The sequence below is a fragment of the Mobula birostris genome, chromosome 28 (assembly GCF_030028105.1).
Source record: "Mobula birostris isolate sMobBir1 chromosome 28, sMobBir1.hap1, whole genome shotgun sequence".
NCBI lineage: Eukaryota > Metazoa > Chordata > Chondrichthyes > Myliobatiformes > Myliobatidae > Mobula > Mobula birostris.
The window spans coordinates 31,841,680-31,868,508 of record NC_092397.1 but is presented as its reverse complement, the minus strand read 5'-3'; the positions used below and the strand labels follow the sequence as shown (position 1 = coordinate 31,868,508).

Here is a 26,829-nt window from a genome sequence, read left to right as displayed (position 1 = left end):
GAGGGAGTTTGATGAAGTGAACCTGGGCAGTTGGCACATTTTGCATGTCACAGTTCCCGAGGAAATGTTTGATTGCCCATAATTCGGAACGTGGCAAGATCCAATAAAAAGTTATACTTAACCAGAGCGGTCATTGTATGAGTGGGCCAGAATTGGAGTGGGGAGTTCAGGTTTTGTCTCTTCTGAGAGATGTAGGCCATAGGTAGATATATTTTGATTTAATCTTTATTTCTTTTGTATTACACATTTGGAGCAGAGGGGATGCCAGACAAGATACTTGTCTTGATGGAAGGAGGCAGAGGGTGGTCATGGCAGCTTGTTATTCAGGTTGGAGGCCTCTGACCAGTGACAGTCACAGGGATCGATGCTGGTACTGTCAATTGTCATCTACATTAACAATTTTCTGACATTGTGGTGACAGTGAGTTTGCAGATGACAGCAATGCTGGTGGTAGTGTGGACTGTGAAGATTGTGTGAGAGTACAATAGGATGGAGATTAACTGGGGAAGACGGCCAAAAAATGGCAGAAGGATATTGATGTGGACAAGTTTGAGGTGTTGCATTATGAGAAGTTCAACCAGGGAAGGATCTGCACAGTAAATTCTTGTCCCTTGGAGAGTATTACAGAAGAGGGTCCATGAAATACAGAAACATCATTCACTGAAAGAGACAACACAGGTAGTCAGGATGGTGAAGGTGGTGTTTGGCCTATTTGTCTTCATTGATCAGGGAACTGAGTAGAGAATTTGGGATGCCGTATGACAGCTGTAAAAGTCAAAGTGAGACCAGACTGTATTTTGCACAGTTCTGGTCATCCAGTTGCAGGAAAGATGTCATGAAGCTGGCAAGGGTGGAGGGAAGTTTGATGAGAATGCTACTGACACTGGTGGACTTTAATTATCAGCAGAAGCTGGACAGACTGGGACTCTCTTTCTCTCTCCTGAGAGTGTAAGGAGCTGTCTGGTGACCGTCCAGAGGTTTACAAAATCAGTAGGTGGGCACTCTTTTTGTAGGGTAGGGAAGCCTAAATTTACAGGGTAATGGTTTAAGATGAAGGGGAAACATTTAAAAGCTACCTTATGGGTGGGGGATGTTGCATCTTTGAATAAGGAGACCAACACTTCAGTAATAAGAGGGGTTTTGATGAGGTCTTGTAAGTATAGGTTTTAAATAAAATGATGAATGATGATTTTGATGGGATTATACTGCCGGCCTCCCAATCGGCTCAGATATTGTGCAGCAGACATATTAGTAAATCACACAGAGGGGTAATGGGAACAAGTTTACAGCAGTTGGGCATTTCAACTTTCCCAGATTACCTTGTGTGAAAAGTTTCAGTCTCCAGGAGAAATTTGGCAGACACAGGATCGGTTCATCCCTCAGCAGAAACAGTATTTAAAAGGGAGGATGAGGCAACCATCGCTAACAACAGAAGACAAAGGCAGCATAAAAGAACATGAGAGGGCAAAGAATATCACCAAAATTAATGGGAAGCTAAAGGAATGGGAAACTTAAAACAAAAAAACAGAACAACTATAATAACAATATGCAGAACTCAGATGAATTATGAAAGTAACTGGCCAATAATAGAAACAAGATACAAAAAGATTTATTTTCAGATATATGAAGAGTAAAAGAGGCAAGAATGGACAAGGTTTCACTGACCTTCACTGATCAATGCCAGTGCACAAAAGTTTTATTAATGAGTTGGAGAAACTTCCCTCAACTTAACTTGGAAGGATGTCGCGGATTACAGGGTGCTCATGATCACTTAGGGAAGAGGGTCAAGTGTGGCAAATGCATTTCAATACAGATAAGTGTGAGGCGGTGCATATTGGAAAGTCAAACCAGTGTAGAACTTACACTATGAAAGATCGGTCATTGGGGACTGGAATGGGCCGGAGAGATTTAGGGGTAAAGTGAACACAGTTCATTGAAAGTTGTGTCACTTGCAGACAGGGTGGTGAAGAACGGGGTTTAACATGCTGGTCTTCATTAGTCAGGGGATAGAGTATATCAGTTGTGACATTATGTCACAGTTGTGTAAATGACTGGAGGACACACTTGCCGATTTGTATACAGCTCTTGTCACCATTATAGGAAACGTGGTTAAACTGGGGAAAGTGTAGAAAAGATTTCCAAGGTATATTTCCCGGACCCGAGGTTCTCAGTTACATAGTCAGTTTGGTCAGACAATGTCCTTTGTCCTTTATTCCTTGGAATCAGAATCAGATTTATCACCGTGTTATATGACGAGGAACCTGTCGTTTTGTTCTGACAGCAGTACAGGCCTCTGAAGGTGCAGATGTGAACATTGTGTCAGCATAACGACAAGAGATTCTGGGAATGGCGAACAACGCGGCCAAAATGCTGGAGGAACCCAGCAAGTCAGGCAGCATCTCCCACCAGAGTCCTGATGAAGGGACTCGGCCCGAAATGTCCACTGTTTATTCTCACCATTGATGCTGCCTGACTTGCTGATTCAGAGAGAGTGTTTTAAAGCGGCGGGCGATTAGACGAGTATCACTGTGTTTGTGGGTCCGAACACATCGCCGGATTTCCCAGCGCCTCCTGTACAAAAAGAAAAGATTTCTCTGTTATGGGATCGCCCCACTCCCCAGCTCAGTCCCGAAGCGGGAATTAATCGCAAAGTTTTAGTTAGTTTCAAAATTTCAGCCGAAAAGCAGAGAACAGGTCAACAAAATGGAGAGAGATCGCGGGCAGTGCAGTAATCAAACGGGTTAAAATAGAAAGGGCTGCCTTTAATCCCGATTAAACTCTCTTTCCGGCGAACTTTGCGGCCTCAGTGACGGACAAGGACCAGTCTGGGTCTCTGGAGTGTCCGATTTTAATTGGAATCGGAGAGTTTTTGAGGAGAGAGAAACACAGAAAAATGAAGTCTCCGGAAGCTGACAGCAGGATGTCTCCGCCCCGTCCGCTCGCTGTCTTTAAATTGCTCTGGGCCGCCGCCTTTCGCTTCAGTTCTCATTCAGTCTGATTGTGAGAAGCATTTTCCAGAGTCGCCGACATGACCGAGACAGCACCCGCCGAAACGGCTCCTCCAGCCGCACCCGCCGCCGCAAAGAAGACTCCCAAGAAGAAGGCGGCCGGCCGGAGCAAACCAGCCGGTCCCAAGCTGGGCGAACAAATCGATAAGATTGTGGCGGATTGTCGCGATCGGAAGGGAATGTCCGCTGTGGCCATCATGAAGGCTCTGACCAGCAGCGGTGTCGATGTGGGGAAACGTCGCGCCCAGATCAGGATGTGCATCAGGAAGAGAGTGGAAAGCGGCTCCTTGGTTCAGACCAAGGGCGCGGGTCTTTCGGGATCCTTTAAATCCGGTCAAGGAAAAAGTGCCGTGAAAGCGGTGAAGAAAGCGAACAAACCATCGGTAAAGAAATCTGCCATCAAGAAATCTCCAAGCAAGAAGTCTGGCGCCAAGAACCCAGCGGCTAAGAAAGCGGCAGCGAAGAAACCAGCGGCTAAAAAAGCGGCAGCTAAGAAACCAGCGGCTAAAAAAGCGGCAGCTAAGAAACCAGCGGCTAAAAAAACGGCAGCTAAGAAACCAGCGGCTAAAAAAGCGGCAGCTAAGAAACCAGCGGCGTCGAAGCCAAAGAGCCCCAAGAAACTCGCAGCCCCGAAGAAGAAGGCGGCCAAGAAGACAGCAGTCAAAAAGTGAATTAAGGTATACCGTTTGTAAGTGTTTGAACCCAACGGCTCTTCTCAGAGCCACCCACATCTCAGAAAAGAGCTGATCGTGAATATTGTGATTCCCGCGCCGGGTCCGACTGAGTTTTGCGGGGGAACTTATCGCATAAAACCCGATTTTCCCGGTACCTCTCTGACATTCAGAGCGGCCCTGACGTCCCAGATTTGAAGTGAAACGCTGCGTTTCACTCGGGTTGTGTGTGTGTGAGAGAGAGTGAGACCGGTGGGGTGGTCTGCAGGCCCAGTTCCTTCTCCCGCTCCAGGACAGCGTGACTGAGATTCCGCACCTCGCATCCCAAAGCCCGATTCAGCTGAGTTGATTGGGAACTGCTGAAACCAATGTGAGAGGGGAGGGGGCGTCTTGAGAGAGGGATCTGTCTCTGGGGATGGACTGCAGGGGGAAGATATATGATAACCTTCCCGGCGACTTTGCCGACTGACCTTCAATCAGGTACCAGCTACAAAAGTTTATTTACACAACATTTACAAGAATAAAATCAAAAATATATAATTACCGCTCTCGGAAATCTCCCACTGTACCCATCGCGACCGCATGCTCCCACTCCAAGGACAGCCGGGCATGTCGAAAGAAAACAAAACGGTAACAGCCGCAGCAGCTGTACATGCCAGGTTTGTGGGAGAAGTGAAGGGCCAGATGAGACCCTGACAGGGAGGGAGCGCGTTCATCTCCTGTCTCTTGCTGAATTAACCTGTCGGCACAGAACAGCTGATGATTGCGGTCAGTTAATGCGAAACCGAACAACCCCATCAGGAAGGCAGATCGTCACTACAATAATCAGCAAGCGACAGCCCTTTCCTTTGCTGTGGTAGTGGCTCTTAAAAGAGCCTTTTCTTGTGCTTGTTGTGGAGGCTGGGTTCAGGCGCGCTCCCCGCGGATGCGGCGGGCCAACTGGATGTCCTTGGGCATGATGGTGACTCGCTTGGCGTGGATGGCGCACAGGTTAGTGTCCTCAAACAGCCCGACCAGGTAAGCCTCGCTGGCCTCCTGTAGGGCCATGACGGCCGAGCTCTGGAACCGCAGATCGGTTTTGAAGTCCTGAGCGATCTCCCGCACCAGGCGCTGGAAGGGAAGTTTGCGGATGAGCAGCTCGGTGGATTTCTGGTAGCGCCGGATCTCCCGCAGAGCCACGGTGCCAGGCCGGTAGCGATGAGGCTTCTTCACTCCGCCGGTGGCTGGAGCGCTCTTCCGCGCCGCTTTAGTCGCCAACTGTTTGCGAGGAGCTTTCCCTCCGGTCGATTTACGCGCTGTCTGCTTGGTGCGGGCCATTCTCCTTCAGAACCGACAACACGGGCTGAAATACAGGAACAAGATAGACGAAACGTGCTTCGGGACAGGATTTTATACTTTTGGAAAGGGTCTGCCCATCACCTCTGATTGGCTGAACCAGGTGTCTATTAAGGTTCCTTACTGCGATTGGTTGATTCATTTCCTGTAGGCTGGCGGCAAATAAAAATTTACGACAAATAAAAATTTGCCGAGCGGTCGGACTTCATTCATGCAGCGTGATTGGCGCCGGATTAATTTAAAATCGCCTGGCAATTGAAGACCATCCAGCAACGGTGCTTGATTACATTTTATTTACAATTAATTGTATGACGAATTATACAAATTCAGTTTCGTTTAATAAATTTAATATCTAATTTCCTCAGTTAAGATTTAAATTCACAACTGCAGAATCGTTCTCTAAACGAGTGAACTGATTTCTGTTCGAAACTGATAGAGGATTAAAATCGATCCTAATGCAGGTTTTGCGGTAATCACTGACTGGAAAGGCAAAATTGCAGTATGTTTCAAGCGGAATCGATCAATCTGTTTCAAATGCAACTGAACTGGACGTATCGATAAAAAATAATTAAAAGTCTGTGGATACGGCTCCGTCTGTGAGGCGGTGGGTGGCTCTTAGAAGAGCCTTTGTTTCGTGCTCGGGAGGAAGTGGGAGTTTTTCAGCCGCCGAAGCCATAGAGAGTGCGGCCCTGGCGTTTCAGAGCGTACACCACATCCATGGCAGTGACCGTCTTGCGCTTGGCGTGTTCAGTGTAGGTGACCGCATCCCGGATCACATTCTCCAGGAAAACCTTCAGCACCCCGCGGGTCTCCTCGTAGATCAGACCCGAGATCCGCTTGACGCCGCCACGGCGAGCCAGACGGCGGATGGCCGGTTTGGTGATGCCCTGGATGTTATCACGGAGCACTTTACGGTGCCGCTTGGCTCCGCCTTTGCCCAGTCCTTTGCCTCCTTTCCCTCTGCCAGACATGATGCTGCTTCACTCAAGTCGCTGCTCACTGACAAACTGCTTGCTGCTGTCTCCTTTTATACACAGCGCCCCGACCTGCCCGAGAAACGCGCAGAGAGACAGAGGCGGGGAGGGGAGGAGACAGAGTCAGAGTGACGGACAGAGCCGAGAGCGGCCTCTCATCGTCCAGCTCCGCCTTCACTTTACCACACCCGCCAATTTCCAACGATTCATCCGACACAAAGCGCTCCAGCGAAAAACAAAACTCCCTCACACACCACGTACATACTAGGGGTTTTCTGGGAATTTGCCGATTCTCCTGCTTTAAATTAAAGGAAGTGCTTTTCCATTCTACAAATCCCCGAGGACCTCGGTCTGTCCCTCCCGGCCCCATGACCAGTGTCAGCGCCCTCACACACAGCAGTTGGTGGGCGAGGGTGCAGTCACTTCCAGTGATGAGGGGGTTGATTCATTAGAACAATTGTTCCTTTGGGTCGTCAGGGAAATGAAAGACTGGTCACATACAAGAACAGGATACATAACCAGATATATAGACCGCGCTTCTGGCGCCTTCTAAAGCCCAGGTAAAGGGGTGGCTGAGGAGCTGGTGCGAGGTGGGTGGTTCTTCAGGTACAAGGATCTTTGGGTCTCAAGGGAAACGAGAGACGGGTCCAAGGAGGAGGGGAGCCAATATGTTTCCGGGGAGCCTTCTTCGTGCTACACGGAAGGGTTTAAACGAGCAGGGATGTTAAGTCCTACACAGTGGTTTTAGAGAACTAGGTTAAAAAAAAGCAGGACTTCCAGGATTGTAATCGCGGAATTGTGACCAAAACCATGCGCTAGTGTGGTGAGAAATCGATATTTCGCGCAGTTTAATATGTTGCTGAGGAACTGATGCAGGAGGGAGGTTTTCAGATTCATGGATTCATGGGTGGTCCAGGCAGCTGGGAGACCGGGACAAACAAGACCATTTGCATTTGAACCGGACCGGAACCAATATCTTCACCAGGAGGTTTGATGGTGTCACTTGGCAGAGTTTGAACTGGAGTAGCAAGTGGGAGAATGTATGTCTGACAAGACAGTCTGAAAAGAACGAGCGCCAATGTCAGGCTAATAAACATGGTGGGATTGCTGGGCTGAAATGAGTTTATTTCAACATTAGGAGTTTTATGTTGTCGGACGGACAGGGCTGGCAGCTCAACATTCCTGGGTTTGATTGTTTTACATGTGAGTGGGGGTGGGAGGGGGGGGTTAAAAGATGCAGAGGTTACCCCACTGGGAATGTCACTGCAAACTGGAAGGTTAATTTACAGAGGCAATCTGCAGTTACACTGTTGGGATGTTTGCACTGGCCCCACAATAACCAGTGGGGGGACTTTATCTTCCCTCGAATTGACTGGAATTTGCTCAATACTAAGAAGCGCAAGATTTCTTTAGTGAATCTGAGGAAATTTTGAAACATTATGTCGAGCCCAACCAGAGTTGAGAACATGTGGGAATTAGTTTTGGGAAATGAACCAGACCAGGAGACAGCCAAGACTCAGTGAAAATTTTGGGATCTTATATTTTTCTTAGTTATGAGTAAGAATAAAATTAGATCTTGTAAGAAGGTACTAAATTGCAGGAGGGCAAGTTAGGACGTAGTAAGACAGAAGCCAAGGGGCATTGATTGGGAGCAGCCACATGTGGGAGTTGTTTAAAGACCACCAGGTCAGAGTTAAATATTGAGGTACAGGATTTATGCACATTTGCAAAGGCATGGCCTGCTTAGGGACAATCAGCATGGTTTTGTGTGGGCAGATCACGCTTGACAAAGTTGCTCGAGGTTTGTGAGGTGATGACAGAGACTAAGGTATAGGAGTAGAATTAGACCATTTGGCCCATCGAGTCTGCTCTGACATTTCATTGTGGCTGATCCATTTTTCCTCTCAGCCCCAATCTCCTGCCTTCTCCATGTGTCCCTTCATGCTCTGACCAATCAAGAATCTATCGATCTCTACCTTAAATATACCTTGGCCTCCACAGCTGCTGCCTGTGACAACGAATTCCACAGATTCACCACTCTCTCTAAAGAAATTCCTCCTCATCTCCATTCTAAAAGGATGCTCCTCTATTCTGCGGCTGTGTCCTCTGGTCTTACACTCCCATCCTCTCCACATCAACTTTATCACAGTGATAGGTTTCAATTAGTCATCCCTCATTGTTCTCAATTCCAGTGAATAAAAGGCCCAGAGCCATGAAATGTTCTTCATATGACAAGCTGTTTGATCCTGGAATCATTTCAGAGAATCTCGTTTGAAACCCATCCAGTTTCAGCTCAGCCTTCCATACAGGGCCCAAAACTGCTCCCAATACTCCAAGTGAGACTTTGCCAGTACTTCATAAAGTCTCAACATTACAGTCTTGTTTTTATATTCCAGTCCTCTTGAAATGAATGCTAACATCACAGTTGCCTTTCTCAGCAGAGACCCAACCTGCAAATTAGCCTTTAGAGAATCCTGCACAATGACTCCCAAATCCCTTTGTACCTCAATTTTTTGTATCTTCTCTCCATTTAGAAAATAATCAACCCTACTATTTCTTCAACCAAAGTGCATGACCATACACTTCCCAATTCTGTATTCCATCTGCCACTTCTTTGCCCATTCTCTTCATCTGTCTGTCCTTCCCTATTTCCTCAAAAATACCTGCACCTCCACCTGTCTCTTCATATCATCTGCAAATTTTGCAATAAATTCATGAATTCCATCATCCAAATCATTGACATATAATGTGAAAAGAATGAGACCCAACATCTTGGTGCTTGATGAGGGCAAGGCTGTGGACATGATCCACATAAACCTCAGTACGGCATTTGAAAAAGAGCAGTGGGATTCAATATAAATTGCAATTTCAATTCAGAAATGGCTTTCTCATAGAAGGCTAAGTAGGGCTGGAAGTCTGTGAGCAGTGGTGATCCACAAGGATTGATGCTGGGAATTATGTTGTTTCTGATATATATCGATGTTTGGATGAAAATGTTGATGGGCGGTTTACAAGTCTACAGGTGACAGCAAGATAGGTGGAATTGTGGACAGTGTAGATATTGATCAATGCACACAGTGGGATACAGATCACAAACAGATATGCAGAGTAGCTGCAGAAGGAATTTAATCTGGGAGGGAATGTGGCGTTGCAGTTTGGGAGGTCAAATGAAAGAAGCAAGTATAATGTTAATGTCTGACCCCTTCACAGCATTGGTGTAAAGAGTGATCTTGGGATCCAGGCACATAGTTCACTGAATGTGGCTACACAACGGGATAAGGTGTGCAGAATGCTGGTTTCCACTGGTCAGGGTGTTAAGCATAAGAGTAAGGGTGTCATGTAATATAACGTACAGGGAATGGACCCTGTGCAGGTAGGTGTATTCACCTCCTTCAAGTCAGTATTTAGTCGATGGACCGTTGGCAGCAATTACAACCATGAGTCTATGTGGATAGGTCACTATCAGCTTTGCACATCTGGACACTGCAATTTTTCCCATTCTTCCTTACAAAACTGCTCAAGGTCTGTCAGAATGCACAGAGTTTATGAGTGAACAGCCCTTTTCAAGTCCAGCCACAGACTGAGGTCTGGACTCTGACTTGGCCACACCAGGACATGAACTGTGCTGTCTTAAGGCATTCCTGTGCAGCTTTGGTTTTAAGCTCGCAGTCATTGTCTTGCTGGAAAACAAATCTTTTCTGAAGTCTCAGTCCTCTTGCAGATTGCATTAAGTACAGCTCATCCTTAGGGAACGTGTGGTTTGTGGAGGGATGATGATCTGAGGAGCTGGGTGACAGGCAGAAAAGGCAAAGCGATGAAATCCAATAGGAGAGAACTTTGGACCATGGGATGACACGAAGGAGGTGGAGAACCAGACAGAGTTGATGGGCAGGTCATGAGGGTGTGTGAAGAGAGGTGAAGGGGTTAAATGGTATCAGAATGGGTGAAAAGAAGTGGGGGTGAGGGAAACAGAGTGCAGTGATATCCGGAATTGGTAGAAATCAATGTTCATTCTATCAAGATTGGAGGCTGCACAGTCAGAATATGAGGTGTTGTTCGGCTAACCTGTATTTGGCTTCGTCGTAGCAGTAGAGGAGGCCACATGCAAACATGTTGGTAATGGCTCTCCGCTGGTCAGGGTCGACCATGGATATTGCGCCCTAGCTGTGGAAGTCGATATGCAAGTCGGGGAAGTACGATACGTAAAGCAAGTTAGGGAAGTACGATAGGTAAAGCAAGTCAGGGACGTACGAAACGTAAAGCAAGTCAGGGACGTACGAAACGTAAAGCAAGTCAGGGACGTACGAAACGTAAAGCAAGTCAGGGAAGTACGATACGTAAAGCAAGTCAGGGACGTACGAAACGTAAAGCAAGTCAGGGAAGTACGATACGTAAAGCAAGTCAGGGACGTACAAAACGTAAAGCAAGTCGGGGACGTACGATACGTAAAGCAAGTCAGGGACGTACGAAACGTAAAGCAAGTCAGGGAAGTACGATACGTAAAGCAAGTCAGGGACGTACGAAACGTAAAGCAAGTCAGGGACGTACGAAACGTAAAGCAAGTCGGGGACGTACGAAACGTAAAGCAAGTCGGGGACGTACGATACGTAAAGCAAGTCGGGGACGTACGAAACGTAAAGCAAGTCAGGGACGTACGATACGTAAAGCAAGTCAGGGACGTACGATACGTAAAGCAAGTCGGGGACGTACGATACGTAAAGCAAGTCGGGGACGTACGAAACGTAAAGCAAGTCGGGGACGTACGATACGTAAAGCAAGTCGGGGACGTACGAAACGTAAAGCAAGTCAGGGAAGTACGATACGTAAAGCAAGTCAGGGACGTACGAAACGTAAAGCAAGTCAGGGACGTACGATACGTAAAGCAAGTCGGGGACGTACAAAACGTAAAGCAAGTCAGGGACGTACGAAACGTAAAGCAAGTCGGGGACGTACAAAATGTAAAGCAAGTCGGGGACGTACGAAACGTAAAGCAAGTCGGGGACGTACGATACGTAAAGCAAGTCGGGGACGTACAAAACGTAAAGCAAGTCAGGGACGTACGAAACGTAAAGCAAGTCAGGGACGTACGAAACGTAAAGCAAGTCGGGGACGTACAAAACGTAAAGCAAGTCGGGGACGTACGAAACGTAAAGCAAGTCAGGGAAGTACGATACGTGAAGCAAGCAGTCGCCCATGCAGGAGCTGATGATTCCAGAGCAACAGCGGAGACCGATGGAGTCAAGCACCAGCGGTGTCGCAGGATTGCCAGTCTGCACTGAACATCAGACCATCAGACCAACAAGGAGTTAGTGTTCACAGTGGGGACACAGAAAACATCCCACAGATATCTGATGGTGACATTTCAATATTGTGCCATAATGTGTAACAACCGCCGTCTCCAGGGAGAAACTAATGGGACTAAAAGCAAACATTACCAGGTCCCAATGACCTGCACTAAAGTCTGGAGAGAAAGGAGAGACATTGAAGTCTGTCAAAACTCACTGTTACAGAAAGGTCCCAGTTAGTTGAAAACCATTGTTGAAGAAGGGTGGAAGGTAACTGTAGTCCTGTTAACTTCACTTCAGGTACTGGAGTTGATAATCTATCAAGAAATAGCAAATCATTTCGAAAAGTTCAATGTCATTGAACTAAGTCAACAGGGTTTACAGTCAGATTCACACAGCACAGAAACAAGACCTTCAGTTCAAATTGTCCACGATGACCAACGTTTCCATCTGAGCTCGTGGTCTGTAACCCCCTCACCACCACCAACTGGAAAAGTTGCCCTTCAGGTTCCTATTAAAGCTCATCTTAAACCAATGCCCTCCAGTTCTTGATTCCCCAACACTGGCAAAATGATTGTTATCTCTGACCCAACTCAGGCCCCTTATAATTTTATACACCTCTGCAATATCATTACTCATTCTCCAACATTCCAGGGAAAATTGACCAAAACGCTTTCCACAAATCAGTCCTTCAAGATCCAGCAACATCCTCGTAAACCTCCTCTGCTCTCTTCCCAGCTTAATGGTGTCTGTCAGACAGCAGGGTCACTGAAACTAAACACTATTTGCGAAATGCGGCCAAACCAACGTGTTGGACAACTGCAACATCTCATCCCAGCTTCTATATTCGGTGCCCTGACTGAAGGCCAGTGTTCCAAAAGCCTCTTCACCACCCTGTCCATCTGGAACCTGGTCTTAGACCCTGTAACCTGGGTTGTTGAATGTTCAGTCATGTTTGACAAACACACCAGAGATTTGAGACTTTACAGTGGAAGTTGGAGAAGTGGTGTTTTTGGATTTTCGGGAGCCATTTGCCAAGGTGCCACATGTAAGGCTGGTGCACAAGACCAGAGCTCAGTACTGGGAAGGAAGTGTGTTAATACTGACTGAAGACTGGTCATCATACTGAGACAGAATAACAGGTCTGTTTCAGACTGGGATGATATTACTAGTGGAGTTTCTCAGTGACCAGTTCTGGATCGACAATGATTTGTTATTGATATTAATGACCCAGAGGAGGGAGGTCAATGACAGGGAATGTGGTGAAGGACATGTTGTGATTGGACATTTCATCTCTCCAACAGGATAAGAAGAAGCTGGTGAGTAGAATACTTGGTAAATGGAGTTTAATGTGGTGAAGTATGATGGCATGTAGAATGGTAGGAGGAATCAAAAGTCAGACTGTGATTTATGTGGAGATAAATTGTAAATGAGAGAAATAGAGAGGCGTCAAGGTGCTGAACTACACAACAAAATAGAGACGGGTGCAGTGAGTGGTTCATAAAACTATATATGACCAAGGTTCAGAGGTGAATGGTCCATTGACATTTACTGCTGGGGTGTTGGTGCGGAGAAACAGAGAAGTGTTGTTACTGTGACAGACAAGTGCACAATGATGGATTTTGGGAAGTTAAAGCAAGTCAGGACGTACCCAGTGAATGGAGGGTCCTGAGGAGTGTTGATGAAAGAGAAACCTGGGGCACAGGTACGTAATTCCCTGAAAGTGCCAACACAGGTAGAAAAGGTGGTGAAGAAGGAACACGACATGCTTGTCTTCATCGGCAAAGGCTATGAGAGGAGTTGGGTCATCACATTACAGTTGTACATATCAATAATGACACCACACCAGGAGTACCCTGTGCAGTTCTGGTCACATGAGAGGAAGGATGTGATTAAACTGGAAAGGTGCACAAACGATTCACAGGAATGTTATCTGGACTGGGGGCTTGAGTTACAAGGAAAGATCAGACCGACTGGGACTGTCTTCCCTGGAGTGAAGGAGACTGAGGGGAGACCTGACCGAAGATTATAAAACTATGAGATGTGTAGACAAGGTAAACAGGCAGATTCATTTTGCCAGGGTAGAAATATCAAATATGAGAAGGTGCAGCTTTAAAATGCTAGGGTGAGAATTTAAAGGTGGACGTTAGGGCAGGTAAGATTTCTGTTTTTGTGCAGAGAGTGGTGAGGGCCAGGTATGGGCTGCCATGGGGAGTGGTGGAAGCAGATACGATAATGACATTTAACAGAGTTTTAGACAAATCCATGAATATTCACAGAATTTAAGCACATGAATTATAAGCAGGCAGAAGAGATTAAGTTTCATTTGGCATCGTGTTCAGCACAGACATCATGGGAAGAAGGGTCTGTTCCTGTGCTGTACTGTTCTGTGTTCTCGGTGAGCCTCAGTGACAGGGGAGTCTTTAGCCAGGGTCACAGACAGGTGTATCTGTGGTAAGGAGAGAGACTGCAGGATGGTGCATTACCTCCCTGGTACCAGGGACAGGGATGGAACTGAACAAGTACAGGCCATTCTGAAAGGGCAGGGTGAGCAGCCAGAGGTCGTGGTCCATATTGGCTCTAACAAAAGAGACAAAGTCCTGCAAAGAGAACTTAGGGAGTTGGGGAAAAGTTAAGTAGAAACTCTGTGGTGGGGGTGGGGGATAATCCCAGTACCACTCACTAGCGAGGGAAGGAAAAAAAAAGGTATCACAGTTCCGGCCCAAAACGGTGACTTTTCGTTTCCACGGATGCTGCCCGACCTGCTGAGTTCCTCCAGCGTGGTGTGCATGTTGCTTTAACCCCAGCATCCACAGAGTATTTTGTGTTTACAGAGATCCAGCTGAGAGAAGGGCAAGACTGGAAGTGAAACATTCCAGGATTCAGATGATTCAGGCAGTCCAGAGGGAGGTGAATGAGGTTGGGGATCTGTACGGCTGATCAGGCAGAATGTCACAAGGTCGAGGTCACTCTGGAGGCTCCTCCAGTCAGACAATGTGGGTGGAGTTCAGGAATAAGAAAGGAGCAATCCCCGTGCTAGGATTATACTGGAAGCCTCACAACGGCCAGTAAGAGAGGAACAGATATGTCGGCAGGTTATGGACTGATGTAAAAACTACAGAGTAGATGTGGTGAGTGAATAATCTCCCCAGAGTAACTGGGACTCCCTTGCACCCTAAGGCTTGGATGGAGCATTATCTGTGTTCAGGAAGGTTTCCTGAAACAATATGTGGTCCACCAGGGAGGGGGACATTCTTGACTTCACCTTGGGAAATATGGGACTCAGCAGAGTGGTGGGAGGAACAACCAGTGTTCTAGGAGGAATTAGACAGGTCCTTCAGGGGAAATGACCTGCAGAGCTGTGGGGACAGAGTGGGGAATGGGATTGTGGAAATGTTGTAGCAGGAGTTGGTATAAATTTGATGGGTCAAATAGTCTCGACGATCACAGAATGATTCTCCGCCCAATAATAGTCTGAAAAAAATCACTCTGGTCGCCAGTGAATCTACAAAACTCCAGGATGGACAAGATCAATTGTGTAATAAGGACACACTTCTGTCGAAACACTGACACTATATACCAAGCACACGGAGCTGCCAGAGCACAGCACCAGCCAGTGAGGACACAGACCAGTACAACACCTGGCTCTCTACTACAAAGTTCAAAGCTGAAAGTAAATGTATTATCAAAATACATTTCTGTCACCATATACAACCCTGAGGTTAGTTTCTTGTGGGCATACTGCTGGTTTGTTAGAGCGGTTGGGGAGGGTTTAAATTAATTTGGCAGGAGCATGGGAACTGGTGTGAAAGGATGCAGGATAGAACAGATGGTAAAAAAGCAAAGATCGCATGCAGTCACACTGTCAGGAAGGGCAGGCAGATGACAGGACATAACTGCAGCCAGCAGGGTGAGTATCAGTGCATGAGGGATGCAAAATCAATTAGGGTAGCAAATGCAGAACTCAAACTGTTATATCTCAATACACAGAGTGTAAGAAATAAGGTGGATAATCTTATTGCCCTATTACGGATTGTCATGTTTAATGTTGTGACCATCACTAAATCACGGCTGAAGGATGTTTCTAGTTCGGAGCTAAATGCCCCAGGTTACACGTATCAGAGGGATAGGAAGGTAGACAATGGAGATGGCATGGCTCTGCTGGTAAAGAATGGTAACAAATCAGTAGAAAGATGTGACACAGGATCGGAAGATGTTGAATCATTGTGAGTTGAATTTAAAAACTGCAAGTGTAAAAAGGACGTTGATGGTAGTTGTTTACAGGCCTCCCAACAGTTGCTGGTATGTGGACCACAGATTACAACAGGAAATAGAAAAGGCAGGTCAAAAGGGCAATGTTGTGGAAGGGGAGATTTCATCGGAGTCATGGGAGATTTTAACATGCAGGTCGATTGGGAAAAATCAGGTTGGAAATAGATCTGAAGAGAGTGAGTTTGGTGAATGCCGAACAGATGGCTTTTTAGAGCAGTTTGTCATTGGGCTACTAGGGGAACAGCTATACTGGATTGTGTGTTATTGAATAAACTGGAGGTGATTAGGGAGCTGAAGGTAAAAGAACCCTTAGGAGGCAGTGATCTCAGTATCATTGAGTTCAACCTGAAATTGGACAGGGAGAAAGTACAGTCTGACACAGCAGTGTTTCAGTGGAGTAAAGGCAGTTACAGTGGTATGAGAGAAGAGTTGGCTAAAATAAATTGGAAGGAGATGCTGGCAGGGATGGCAGCAGAGAAGCAACAGTTTCTGGGGAGAATGAGGGAGGTGCAGGATGAATGTTTTCCAAAAACAAATAAATACTCAAATGGCAAAATAGTACAACCGTGGCTGACAAGGAAATCAAAGCTAATGTAAAACCAAAAGGGAGGTGTGACGAGAATACACATAAAATTAAGATGTTTGCTGGCTGGGTTAGCATCAGTGGCATCAGCAGTTGGTCTGCCACCTGTCCTCAGGGGGAAGGAGAGATAAGGAACAATGAAGCAGCATGTGGAGATGGTAATGAAGGAGCCATCAATCTGGGTATTGCCAAGATCGGCTCCCCCTTTGAACCCTGAACTGTTTTAAGTGATGGACAGGCGATACCCCAGCAGGGGGATAAAAAGGGACAGGTTCGCTAAGGCAGGACACACGACACCCGAGGTAACGAGACCCTGGAAGCGGTGCGCCTCTCACAAGTCGGTGAGAAGCTCTTGGATGGCTGATCGGGGGATCAGCCTTAAACGCACAGGGTGGAAAGGTACGATCAGCGGGAACCCGGTGTGTGTCCACCCTCGCTTGGGTGCCGGGTTCACTGCAGAGGATCGACCGCATCTGGAGGAGGGGTCACAGTCAGTGACCTCAGGTGACATCACCAAGGACCTGCCCGGAAGCTGCTTCTGAGCAATATCGCCGGTCTGTGAGTGGAAGCCGTGTCTGAATGATCAGTCGTTCCCGTTCTCTCTCTCTCGCTCCCCCCACGTTGTCCATCGCCATGACAACGATTACTGCGAACTGAACTAAATTGCACTGAACTTTGTGTCACTTTGAAATTTGGTCATTTACCCCTAGACAATGATAGAGCTTGATTGATGCTGTTATCTTAATTCTGTGCACATGTGTGTTTATCATTGCTGAACTGTTGCATTTATTATCCTTTCAATTACTGTGTTGCTTGTTTCTTTAATAAAACTTTCTTAGTTCCACTAATCCAAACTCCAACTGAGTGATCCATTTCTGCTGGTTTGGCAACCCAGTTACGGGGTACGTAACAGAGGGCATATAACAAAGCAAGGCAGCAGAAAGGGAAATATAGACCAGTTAGACTGACCTCAGTGGTTGGGAAGATACCGGAGTGAATTGTTAAGGAGTATTGGAAACACAGGACAAGAAAAGACAAAGTCAGCACGGTTTCCTTAAGGGAAAGTCTTGCCTGATGAACCTGTTGGAATACTTTGAGGAGATTACACGCAGGATGGATAAAGGGGATGCACTGATGTCATATACTTGGACTTTCAAAAGGCTTTCTTTGACAAGGTGCCACAAATGATCGTGGCAATAAAAGGATTAATGCATGAGGGTGACCACTAGAAGTGGGAATGGTGCTGGAGATGGACAGACCTAGAGTTTCCAGGATGCTGAGACCAGAGATTCAGTGGGTTGGTCAAACCTGAGGTCAGGCTGCAAATAGTTTGGTGACTACCACGACTGGAAAGGGGAAGAGACAGACAGTGCAATGTCTCCCTGTGGCTGTGACCCTCAGCAACAAGTACACTCCTTTGGATACCCCTGGGATAGTGACAAACCAGAGAAATCTAACAAATCTATAGAACAGTAACTGTGAACTGTAAATATGAGGAACTATAAACAAATTGTGTAAATGCAGAGAAATAAATAGCAATAAATAACAAGCATGAAATAACGATATAACAGTGGTGACATGAGTGTTTTGCTCAAGACACTGATGGTTGAGGGGTAGTAACTGTTCTTGAACCTGGTGGTGCGAGTCCTGAGATACCTGTACCTTCTATCTGATGGTAACAGTGAGAAAAGATCGTTGCCTGGGTGGTGAGGATCTTTGCTGATGGACACTGCTTTCCTACGGCAATGTTTCATGTAGATGTGCTCAGTGGTTGTGAGGGTTTTACCTGTGATATACCGGGCCGAATCCACTACCCTTTGCAGGATTTCCCACTCAAAGGCATCGGTGTTCCTGTATCAGGCTGTAATGCAGCCAGTCAGCACATCTTCCTCCACATATTTATATAAGTTTGCCAAGGTTTTCAATGACATGCTGAACCTCTGCAGAGTCCTGAGGAACTAGAATGCTGTTGTGCTTTCTTCACAATTATATTTATGCGGTGGGTCCAGGACAGATCCTCTGAATGAGTGACCCACAGGAATTTAAAGTTACTGACCCTCTTCACCTCTGATCATCCTTTGATTACTAGCTCATGGACCTTTGGTTTCTCCCTCCTAAAGTCTACAATCTGTCCCTTGGTCTTACTGACATTGAGTGAAGGGTCGTTGTTATCACACCACTCAGCAAAGTTTTCAATCTCTCTCCTGTTTGCTGATTCATCACCACCTTTGATTGTGATGTAATCAGCAAACTTGTATATGGTGTTGGAGCTGTACTCAGCCACACAGTCATAGGTGTAAAGCGAGTAGAGCTGGGGGCTAAGCACACTTCCTTGTGCTGCTCCTGTGCTGATAGAGGTTGTGGAGTATATGTTTTTACCAATCTGAACTGATTTGGATCTGCACCTGAGGAAATCCAGGATCCAATTGCACAAGGGGGTATTGAGGCCCAGGTCTGAGAGCTTACTGATCAGTTTTGAGGGGATGACAGTGTTAAATGCTGAGCTGTAATCAATAAAGGGCATCCAGATGTTTGCATCTTTGCTGTCCAGATGTTCCAGAGTTGTGTGAAGAGACAACGAGACAGCATCTGCTGTTGCTTCGGTAGGTAGATTGGAGAGGATCCAAGTCACCATTCAGACAAGAGCTGATATGCTTCAACACCAGCCTCTCAAAACACTTCATCACTGTGGATGTAAGTGCCACTGGGCAATAGTCATTTAAACAGGTTACCACGCTCCTGTTGGCCACCGATATGATTGAAGCTTCCTTGAAGTAGGTGGGTACCACACACTGCCAGATCGAGAGGTTGAAGATATCCGTGAATACACCAGCCAGCTGGTCAGCACAGGTCTTCAGTACTCGGCCAGGTACTCCATCCAGACCAGATGCTTTCCTTGGATTCACTCTCTTGAAGGCAGCCTGCACGTTATCTTCAGATACTAAGACCAAATGACCATCGGGAGACACGGGGGTGCACGATGGTTCCTCCCTCTTCTGGTGGACAAAGTGAGCATAGAAGGCATTGAGCTCGTCTGGAACTGAAGCTCTGCTGTCTCCTTTGTCACATGATTTACCCTTGCAGGAGGTTTTGACATATAAACCCTGCCGAGGCTGTCAAGCATCCCTCTTTTATTCCAGTCTAGTCCGGAATCTCCACGTTGCCTGAGAGATGGTTTCTGGAGATCAAACCTGCACCTCTTGTAGCATTCCTGATCTCCAGATTTGAATGCCTCTGACCTGGCACTCAGCAGGTTCCGGATCTCATTGCTCATCCAGGCCTACTGATTTGGGAAAACCCTGAATGATTTTGTGGGGACACACGACTCCACAGCTGTTTTAGTAAAGTCTGTAGTGACCCCGGTGTCATCCTTCAGGTCCTGAGATGAGTTCACGAACATGGCTCAGCCTGCTGACTCAAGGCAATCCTGTAACCATTCCTCAGCCTCCCAACACAACCCCTCAGTTATCTTGATCTCTGGAGCCTTGTTCCTTAGGCTCTGTCTGTGTGCAGGTAGGACGAGTACAGCCAAATGATCCCACTGAACAAAATGTGGTCTTGGGAGCAAACGATAGACATTCCTTATTGTAGTGTAGCAGTGATCTCCTGTGTTGGGACATCTGGCACAACAGGTTACTACTTTCAGATTCATTTTCTTTCAGGTATTTACAGGGAAATGAAGACAGTGGAATTTATGAAAACTATAAACAGCAAAGACTGACAGACAACCAATGTGCAAAAGAAGACAGATCATGCAAATACTAAAACATAAATATTACTGTGCAATTCAGTTGTGGAGTACTTGAAAGTGGGTCTGCAGGTTATGGAATCAGTTCAGTGAAGGTGCCTACACCATTTCAAGAGCATGACTGGTGTAGGGTAACAACTCTTCCTGAACCTGGTGGTGTGGGACCTAAGGCTCCTGTACGTCCTTCCCGATGGCAGCAGTGGAAGAGAGCATGAGGTGGCTGAAGGATGTTGTTGATGATGGATGCAGCTTTCTTGTAGAAGTGCTGCTTGTAAATGTACTGAATGATGGGGAGGGCTTTGCCTGTGATGTACTGGGATGCATCCACCAGTTAGAAACATGGAAAACCTGCAGCACAATACAGGCCCTTCGGCCCACGATGCCGTGCCAAACCTCTACCTATTTTAGAAATTACCTGGCATTACCCAGAGCCCTTTGTTTTTCTAAGCTCCAAGTACCTATCCAGGAGTCTGTGAAAATACTCTATTGTATCCGCCTCCACTACCTTTGCCGGTAGCCTATTCCACGCACTCACCACACTCTGGTAAAAAAAAATTACACCTGACATCTCCACAAATTTCTTGTAGACAGTTTCCTTTCCATTCCTGATCATTGTGTCTCCATATCAGGCCATGATGAAACCAGTCAGGTTACTCTCCACTCTGCATCTATACATGTCAAAGTTTGAGATGTCACGCTGATTACACACAGGCAGAGTCGCTGCCCTGCCTGCTTTATAGTGACACTTACTGCTAGTCCCAGGACAGACCCTCTGAAATGATAATGCTCAGAAATTTAATGTTACTGACTCTCTCCTCCTCCAGTCCCCTGATGATGACTGGCTCATGGACGTCCGGTTTCCTGCCCCTGTGGTCAGTGATCTGCTGATATTGAGTGAGAGGTTGTCGTTGTGGCACCATTCAACCAGATCACACATCTCCCTCCTGAGGGCAAATTTGTCACCACCTTTGATTCATCCAACAACAGTGGTGTCATCTGCAAACTTAAATATGTCACTGGGGTTGTACTTAGCCACATAATCACAGGTATAAAGTGAGTAGAGTCGTGGGCCAAGCACAACCTTGTGGTGCACCAGTGCTGACGGTGATTGTGGAGGAGATGTTGTTGACTTTGAATGCAAAGTCTTCATCGTGAAGGGAAATAGAAATTACAACTGAGGAAGAAGATTACATTAAAACCAGCAAAATATAAGAATGAAAATTAGTTACTTTTCTCACAGAAATGTGAAAATAGGGGCCTACTTGTCCATGCTGACATTTGTCAGTCTGCAAGGAGTATTGTGAGCAATGCTGGGCCCTTCATCCAAGGATTGATGTGTTTGCATTGGAGAGGGTCCAGAGCAGGTTGACGAGAATAACCCTGGGAATGAAAAGGTTAACACATTAGGAGCATTTGATGGCTCTGGGCCTGTACTTGCTGGACTTCATAAGAATGAGAAGAGAGTGACATTATAACCACTTGAGTGAACGTGGAGTGGATGTTTCCTGCAGTGGGTTAGTCCAGCACCAGATGGCACACACTCAGAATAGAAGAATGTCTCTTCAGAAAAGAGATAAGAAGACATTTCTTTAGCCAGAGGGTCAGGTACAAGTTCACACCCTCCCTCCCCCACAATATCCCAGCTGTCAGACCTGTGTCCAATCACGTCACCTGTATCTACCCCTTTGTAGACTCCTCACCGCTCTTCACAACTCAGTTCCCATCAGTGTTTGTGATCAGCAAGTTCAGAAATCACGGTCAGCTCTCATTTTCCCCAACTCCCTGCGATGGAGCGGCTTATCAAACGTGTCCTGGACATCTCGGTTCAGTGCGTCACTGGGTCCCTTTATCCACAGTTGGTGTTACTGCTCCAACCACTCAAATGTGTTTGTTAAACATGGAGTCACTTTCACCAGACTCTGCTGACTTTGGCTGATGGTTTTGTAAGTTGGCAAAAAATTCCTGCTTTGTTACAGCTCCAAATGTTTCCCTGGTACAAGTGGTGGACACTCAGGTCTGGAGTTTCCTGTTTTCTGCTTTTGCTTTTCAGACTACAGAATCTGCAGTTTTTATTGTAATTTTTATTTCTTCTCTATTTACTTATTTTTTTCTCCTATTTGGAGCAAAGGAGTCACTCAAAGTGGTCTTTCCGACAGACACAGACTGGTTTTGAACCCTGTCATTGTTTCCGTCTCCTATCGTGTCTGGATTTTAGTCTCTGATACTCCAGCACCTGGGTCCTGACCATCTTCACCCAGGTCTGCCGTCACTGATGAAGTTTATTGATATGGTTCATATGGGCCTCAGTCAGGCCATTTGGCAAATTGGATCAAGAATTGGCTTTGCAATAGGAGACAGAGTGATGGCAGAGAGTCGTTTTGTGATCAGATGCTGGTGACAAGTGTTGTTCCACATGAATCTGTTCTGTGACCCTTGCTGTTTGTGATACAACTGAGTGATTTGGGAGTGGATGTAGGAACCGTGAGCAGTAAGTTCACACTGACTGTGAGATGATGGAGTTATTGCTGGTGTGGATGGTCATCTTTGGCTAAAGTGTGACATCAATGTGTTGATGAAATGAGCTGAGACCAAAACAAGTAGATCAGTTGGTGTGAGAATTGGGATTTCCCATCAAACAACCCCAAAACTCCCATGGGGGAGATCAGTGTGTCAACACCACAACAGTGTAATGAAGAGAAAGCGACAACCCTTTCCTCTTCCAGGTTAGTGGCTTTTAAAAGAGCCTTTTGTTGTGCTTGCTGCCGAGGCCAGGCTGAAGCTCGCTTCCGGCGGATGCGGCGAGCCAACTGAATTTCTTTGGGCACAAGGGTGACTCGCTTGGTGTGGATGGTGCAAAGAGCCCGACCAGGTAAGCCTCGTTATTCTCCTCCAGGCCTTTGATGGTCGAGCTCTGGAAGCATAGATCGGTTTTGAAGTCCTGCCTGATCTTCTGCACCAGATGCTGGAAGGGAAGTTTGCAGATGAGCAGCTTGGTGGATTTCTAGTAGCATTGGTTCCCTGTCAGAGTCACGGTGATGGGCCGATAGCTCCCCAAGAATACCCACACAGACACCCAGGGATATTCAGTGCTCCTTTACACTTATCAATTATTTACAGAGTCACAGTGATGGGCCAGTAGTGCCCCAACAATATGTACACAAACACCCAAGAATATTCGGTGCTACTTTACATTTATCAATTATTTTACCTATATGGTGCTTCCACATCGGCTTATAATCCAGCCACATGCCATAAAATCTTACCACTGACACTTATTCAAGAGTTTGAACATATAATTTCAGATCAATTGCTATTGAGGATGATATGGATCAATAAAGAGGTCTATTGATCATCTTAGTAAAACACAAAATGTATTTTAGCTACTGAAAGCTTAAAACCCCATCTATATTCCCACTGTTTGACTTTATTAATCACTAATCACATTCTATATAGAATTCAATTGAATTTTCTACCTCTGATCCATAAATCTGCATCATCTGCAAAAAGTCATTTCCCCACCCCAGTACCTATCTCAGAAAAAAATATCACTAATCATAATATTAAACAATAAAGGGCTACAAATACTGTCTTATGGGGTCCCATTCTCCAGCATATAGAATCCCAAATATACCTTACGTATCCTTAACTGCCTGGAGTATACAAATAAAAAACTCAGAAAAAAATAATGTAGCCTTCTTCTCACTCCACATTTCTATAATTTAATCCTTTCATAACATACGATATATTTTTTCAGTACAAAAATACTGCAATTACAACTTCTTTATTTACAAGTGCTTTCCCAATATCATCTTCCAAACATAAAACTGAATCCAATGTCATTCTACAGTTCCAAAATCCACGCTGATAAAATGCTCCATCACCTCTCTTTTCCAAAATATAATTCAACAACTCTATTACCATACGTTCTGTAAGTTTACCGAAATGAGATGGGATGTTAATGATATTGGTCTATAATTAGAAGGATCCTGTGGGGATTTCCAGGTTTCGGAACAGGTACTACCATTTTCTATAAGGAGGAAATATGGTCTAAACTCCAAATATGATTCCAAATTGTTAATATTATCTCAAGAGTTGTAAGCTATATGTTTAAACATACAATAACATATATCATCCTTTCCTACAGCCATCTGACTTGCACTGTTAATAGCTTTCTTACATTCACACAAATAAACTCTACGTAACTAATACTATCATTGTTACAGCTGGCTTTCAACACATCAGTGTATTCACTTAAAACCTCATCTCGACATCATTTAGGCTCTTCACTTAAATTATCTTGATTGTGACTTGCAGCAAATAACCAAGCCAGTAACTCAACCTTCTCTATTTCAGTAGAGGGAGTACATTCAGATTGGAGGATCGTGACTAGTGGTGTCCCACAAGGATCTGTTCTGGGACCTCTGCTTTTCCTGATTTTCATTGACGACCTGGATGTGGGGGTAGAAGGGTGGGTTGGCAAGTTTGCAGATGACACAAATGTTGGTGGTGTAGTAGATAGTGTAGAGGATTGTCAAAGATTGCAGAGAGACATTGGTAGGATGCAAAAGTGGGCTGAGAAGTGGCAGATGGAGTTCAAGCCTGAGAAGTGGGAGGTGGTACACTTGGGAAGGACAAACTCCAAGGCAGAGTACAAAGTAAATGCCAGGATGCTTCGTAGCATGGAGGAGCAGAGGGATCTGGGGGTACATGTCCACAGATTCCCTGAAAGTTGCCTCACAGGTGGATAGGGTAGTTAAGAAAGCATATGGGGTGTTAGCTTTCATAAGTCGAGGGATAGAGTTTAAGAGTCACGATGTAATGATGCAGCTCTATATAACACTGGTTAGGCCACACTTGGAGTACTGTGTCCAGTTCTGGTTGCCTCACTATAGGAAGGATGCGGAAGCATTGGAAAGGGTACAGAGGAGATTTACCAGGATGTTGCCTGGTTTAGAGAGTATGCATTATGATCAGAGATTAAGGGAGCTAGGGCTTTACTCTTTGGAGAGAAGGAGGATGACAGGAGACATGATGGAGGTGTACAAGATAATAAGAGTAATAGATTGAGTGGATAGCCAGCGCCACTTCCCCAGGGCACCACTGCTCAATACAAGAGGACATGGCTTTAAGGTGAGCGGTGGGAAGTTCAAGGGGGATATTAGAGGAAGGTATTTTATTCAGAGTGGTTGGTGCGTGGAATGCACTGCCTGAGTCAGTGGTGGAGGCAGATACACTAGTGAGGTTTAAGAGACTACTAGACAGGTATATGGAGGAATTTAAGGTGGGAGCTTATATGGGAGGCAGGGTTTGAAGGTCGGCACAACATTGTGGGCCGAAGGGCCCGTACTGTGCTGCCTGTTCTATGTTCTAACAATTACCTTCTTTAATCAATACTGGAATGTTATTAACCCGATGAACCCCACACCCCGATTTTCTGAATCATTCCCCAAACACCTCCAAGTTTAGTATCCTGTCCAATACTATCACAAGATGACCTCCAGTAAACCTCTTTCACAACCTTCACCACTTTCCTCACCACAGCTTGTACCCTTTCATACTTAATAAGGTCACTCAGAGAGTGATAATTCTCAGCTCTCCCAAACACCTTATTTCTCTCCCTAATTCGCTCTGCACACTCCCCCATCCACCAAGGTGCAGTCTTCCTCCTATTAATGTCATTTTTAACAGGCATCACTTCCACCGCAGTTTGATGAATAATGTGACATAACCATTCATTGCAGAAACCCATATCAGCCTCAACATTCTCCCAGTTTGCTTCATCAAAATTCCACCTCCTAAAAACAGTCTCCTGCACCCTATATAACTCCAAACCTAAGCTTATAAATATAGGAAAATAATCACTCCCCATTGTCTCCTCACTCATAACATCTCATTCAGTCACTCCAGCCAGAATGTTTGAAACAGGAGTTAAATTTACAGCAGTTTTCAGACGATTAGAAACATTACATTTCATACCCCTCCCATCATTAAATCACACAAGATTGAAAATACCTAAACATTCTTCTACAATCAAACAGTACCATGAATGACCCCACAGTGAACTGTGCACAAAAATCCCCGCACCATACAACCCTTAGTGATCTAGAGTGACATATGCTTTCCAACAAATCAATCAAAAGCACTCCACAAGAGTTTTACCACTTTAGTACCCCTACCTGTTGAATCAAATGCTTCTGCTACAAACACCTCATACACTTCATTCACATCCACAACTCTGTGTCCTATCCCTTCCCATTTTAAACATGCAACACCACCCCCTCTATCACCTAACCTATCATGCCATACTGCAATATAATTTCCTCTAAAGGAAATGCGGTAACAGCCTGGTTTCATATTGGGCCGATTTGATGAATCAGAAATAAACTTCCTAATGTCTTGACCATCGCATTTCTCTCATTCCACTGCAATATTCTTAATCCCATTCTGTACCTGCACAAAGAGACTGAACTACAGATACCCCACCCATCAGAGCTTCTTTTACAGTTTCCCATGAAACACCAGTTATACCTCGATACTTTTCCGCAGCTTTCACAATCATTTTAATTTTCTCAGTATGTCCAGATGACTGAACAGTACAATTCACGACATCCTTTATAAACATCACAAACTTCATTTTATTGACTAGTAAAGTATCTTTATTAATGGACCTGTGATGTGACACACAGCCGCTGACTTCATATTCTGTCTGACTGGTTATACTTGATCAACATTTGGTTTAACTGTGTTGCAAAGCCTCTGTTTAAGACACACCTAACTGTACTTTAACCTGTTCAACCAGCTGCTTTCTTAAGTACTGTACTTCACATCCTTGTAACATGGTGTGAGCTGAATTATCTGCAGCTTAATGTGAAAAAGACAAAAGAGCTGGTGGTAGACCTGAGGAGCGCTAAGCTACCGGTGACCCCTGTTTCCATCCAGGGGGTCAGTGTGGA

At 45.6% G+C, this 26,829-nt stretch overlaps 3 protein-coding genes across 3 annotated transcripts in view; 2 read left to right on the top strand and 1 right to left on the bottom strand.

Moving 5' to 3' along the window:
- Window positions 1–26,829, top strand: part of LOC140188978 (uncharacterized) — a 595,826-nt gene that overhangs the window by 7,268 nt on the left and 561,729 nt on the right. The gene's annotated exons all lie outside the window — the stretch shown is intronic.
- Window positions 1–26,829, bottom strand: part of LOC140188979 (uncharacterized) — a 507,794-nt gene that overhangs the window by 382,262 nt on the left and 98,703 nt on the right. Inside the window, exon 2 of the mRNA XM_072245640.1 lies at window positions 22,585–22,592. Coding sequence (XP_072101741.1) covers window positions 22,585–22,592 — 8 coding nt within the window. The remainder of the gene's footprint in view (window positions 1–22,584; window positions 22,593–26,829) is intronic.
- Window positions 2,994–3,705, top strand: LOC140188962 (histone H1-like). Its single transcript, XM_072245622.1, has one exon. It carries the CDS (start codon window positions 3,029–3,031, stop codon window positions 3,677–3,679), a length of 651 nt encoding a protein of 216 aa, XP_072101723.1. The 5' UTR covers window positions 2,994–3,028; the 3' UTR covers window positions 3,680–3,705.

Excerpts from the sequence above, each read along its gene's own strand:
- LOC140188962 (XM_072245622.1), top strand. The coding sequence starts at position 3,029 with ATGACCGAGACAGCACCCGCCGAAACGGCTCCTCCAGCCGCACCCGCC.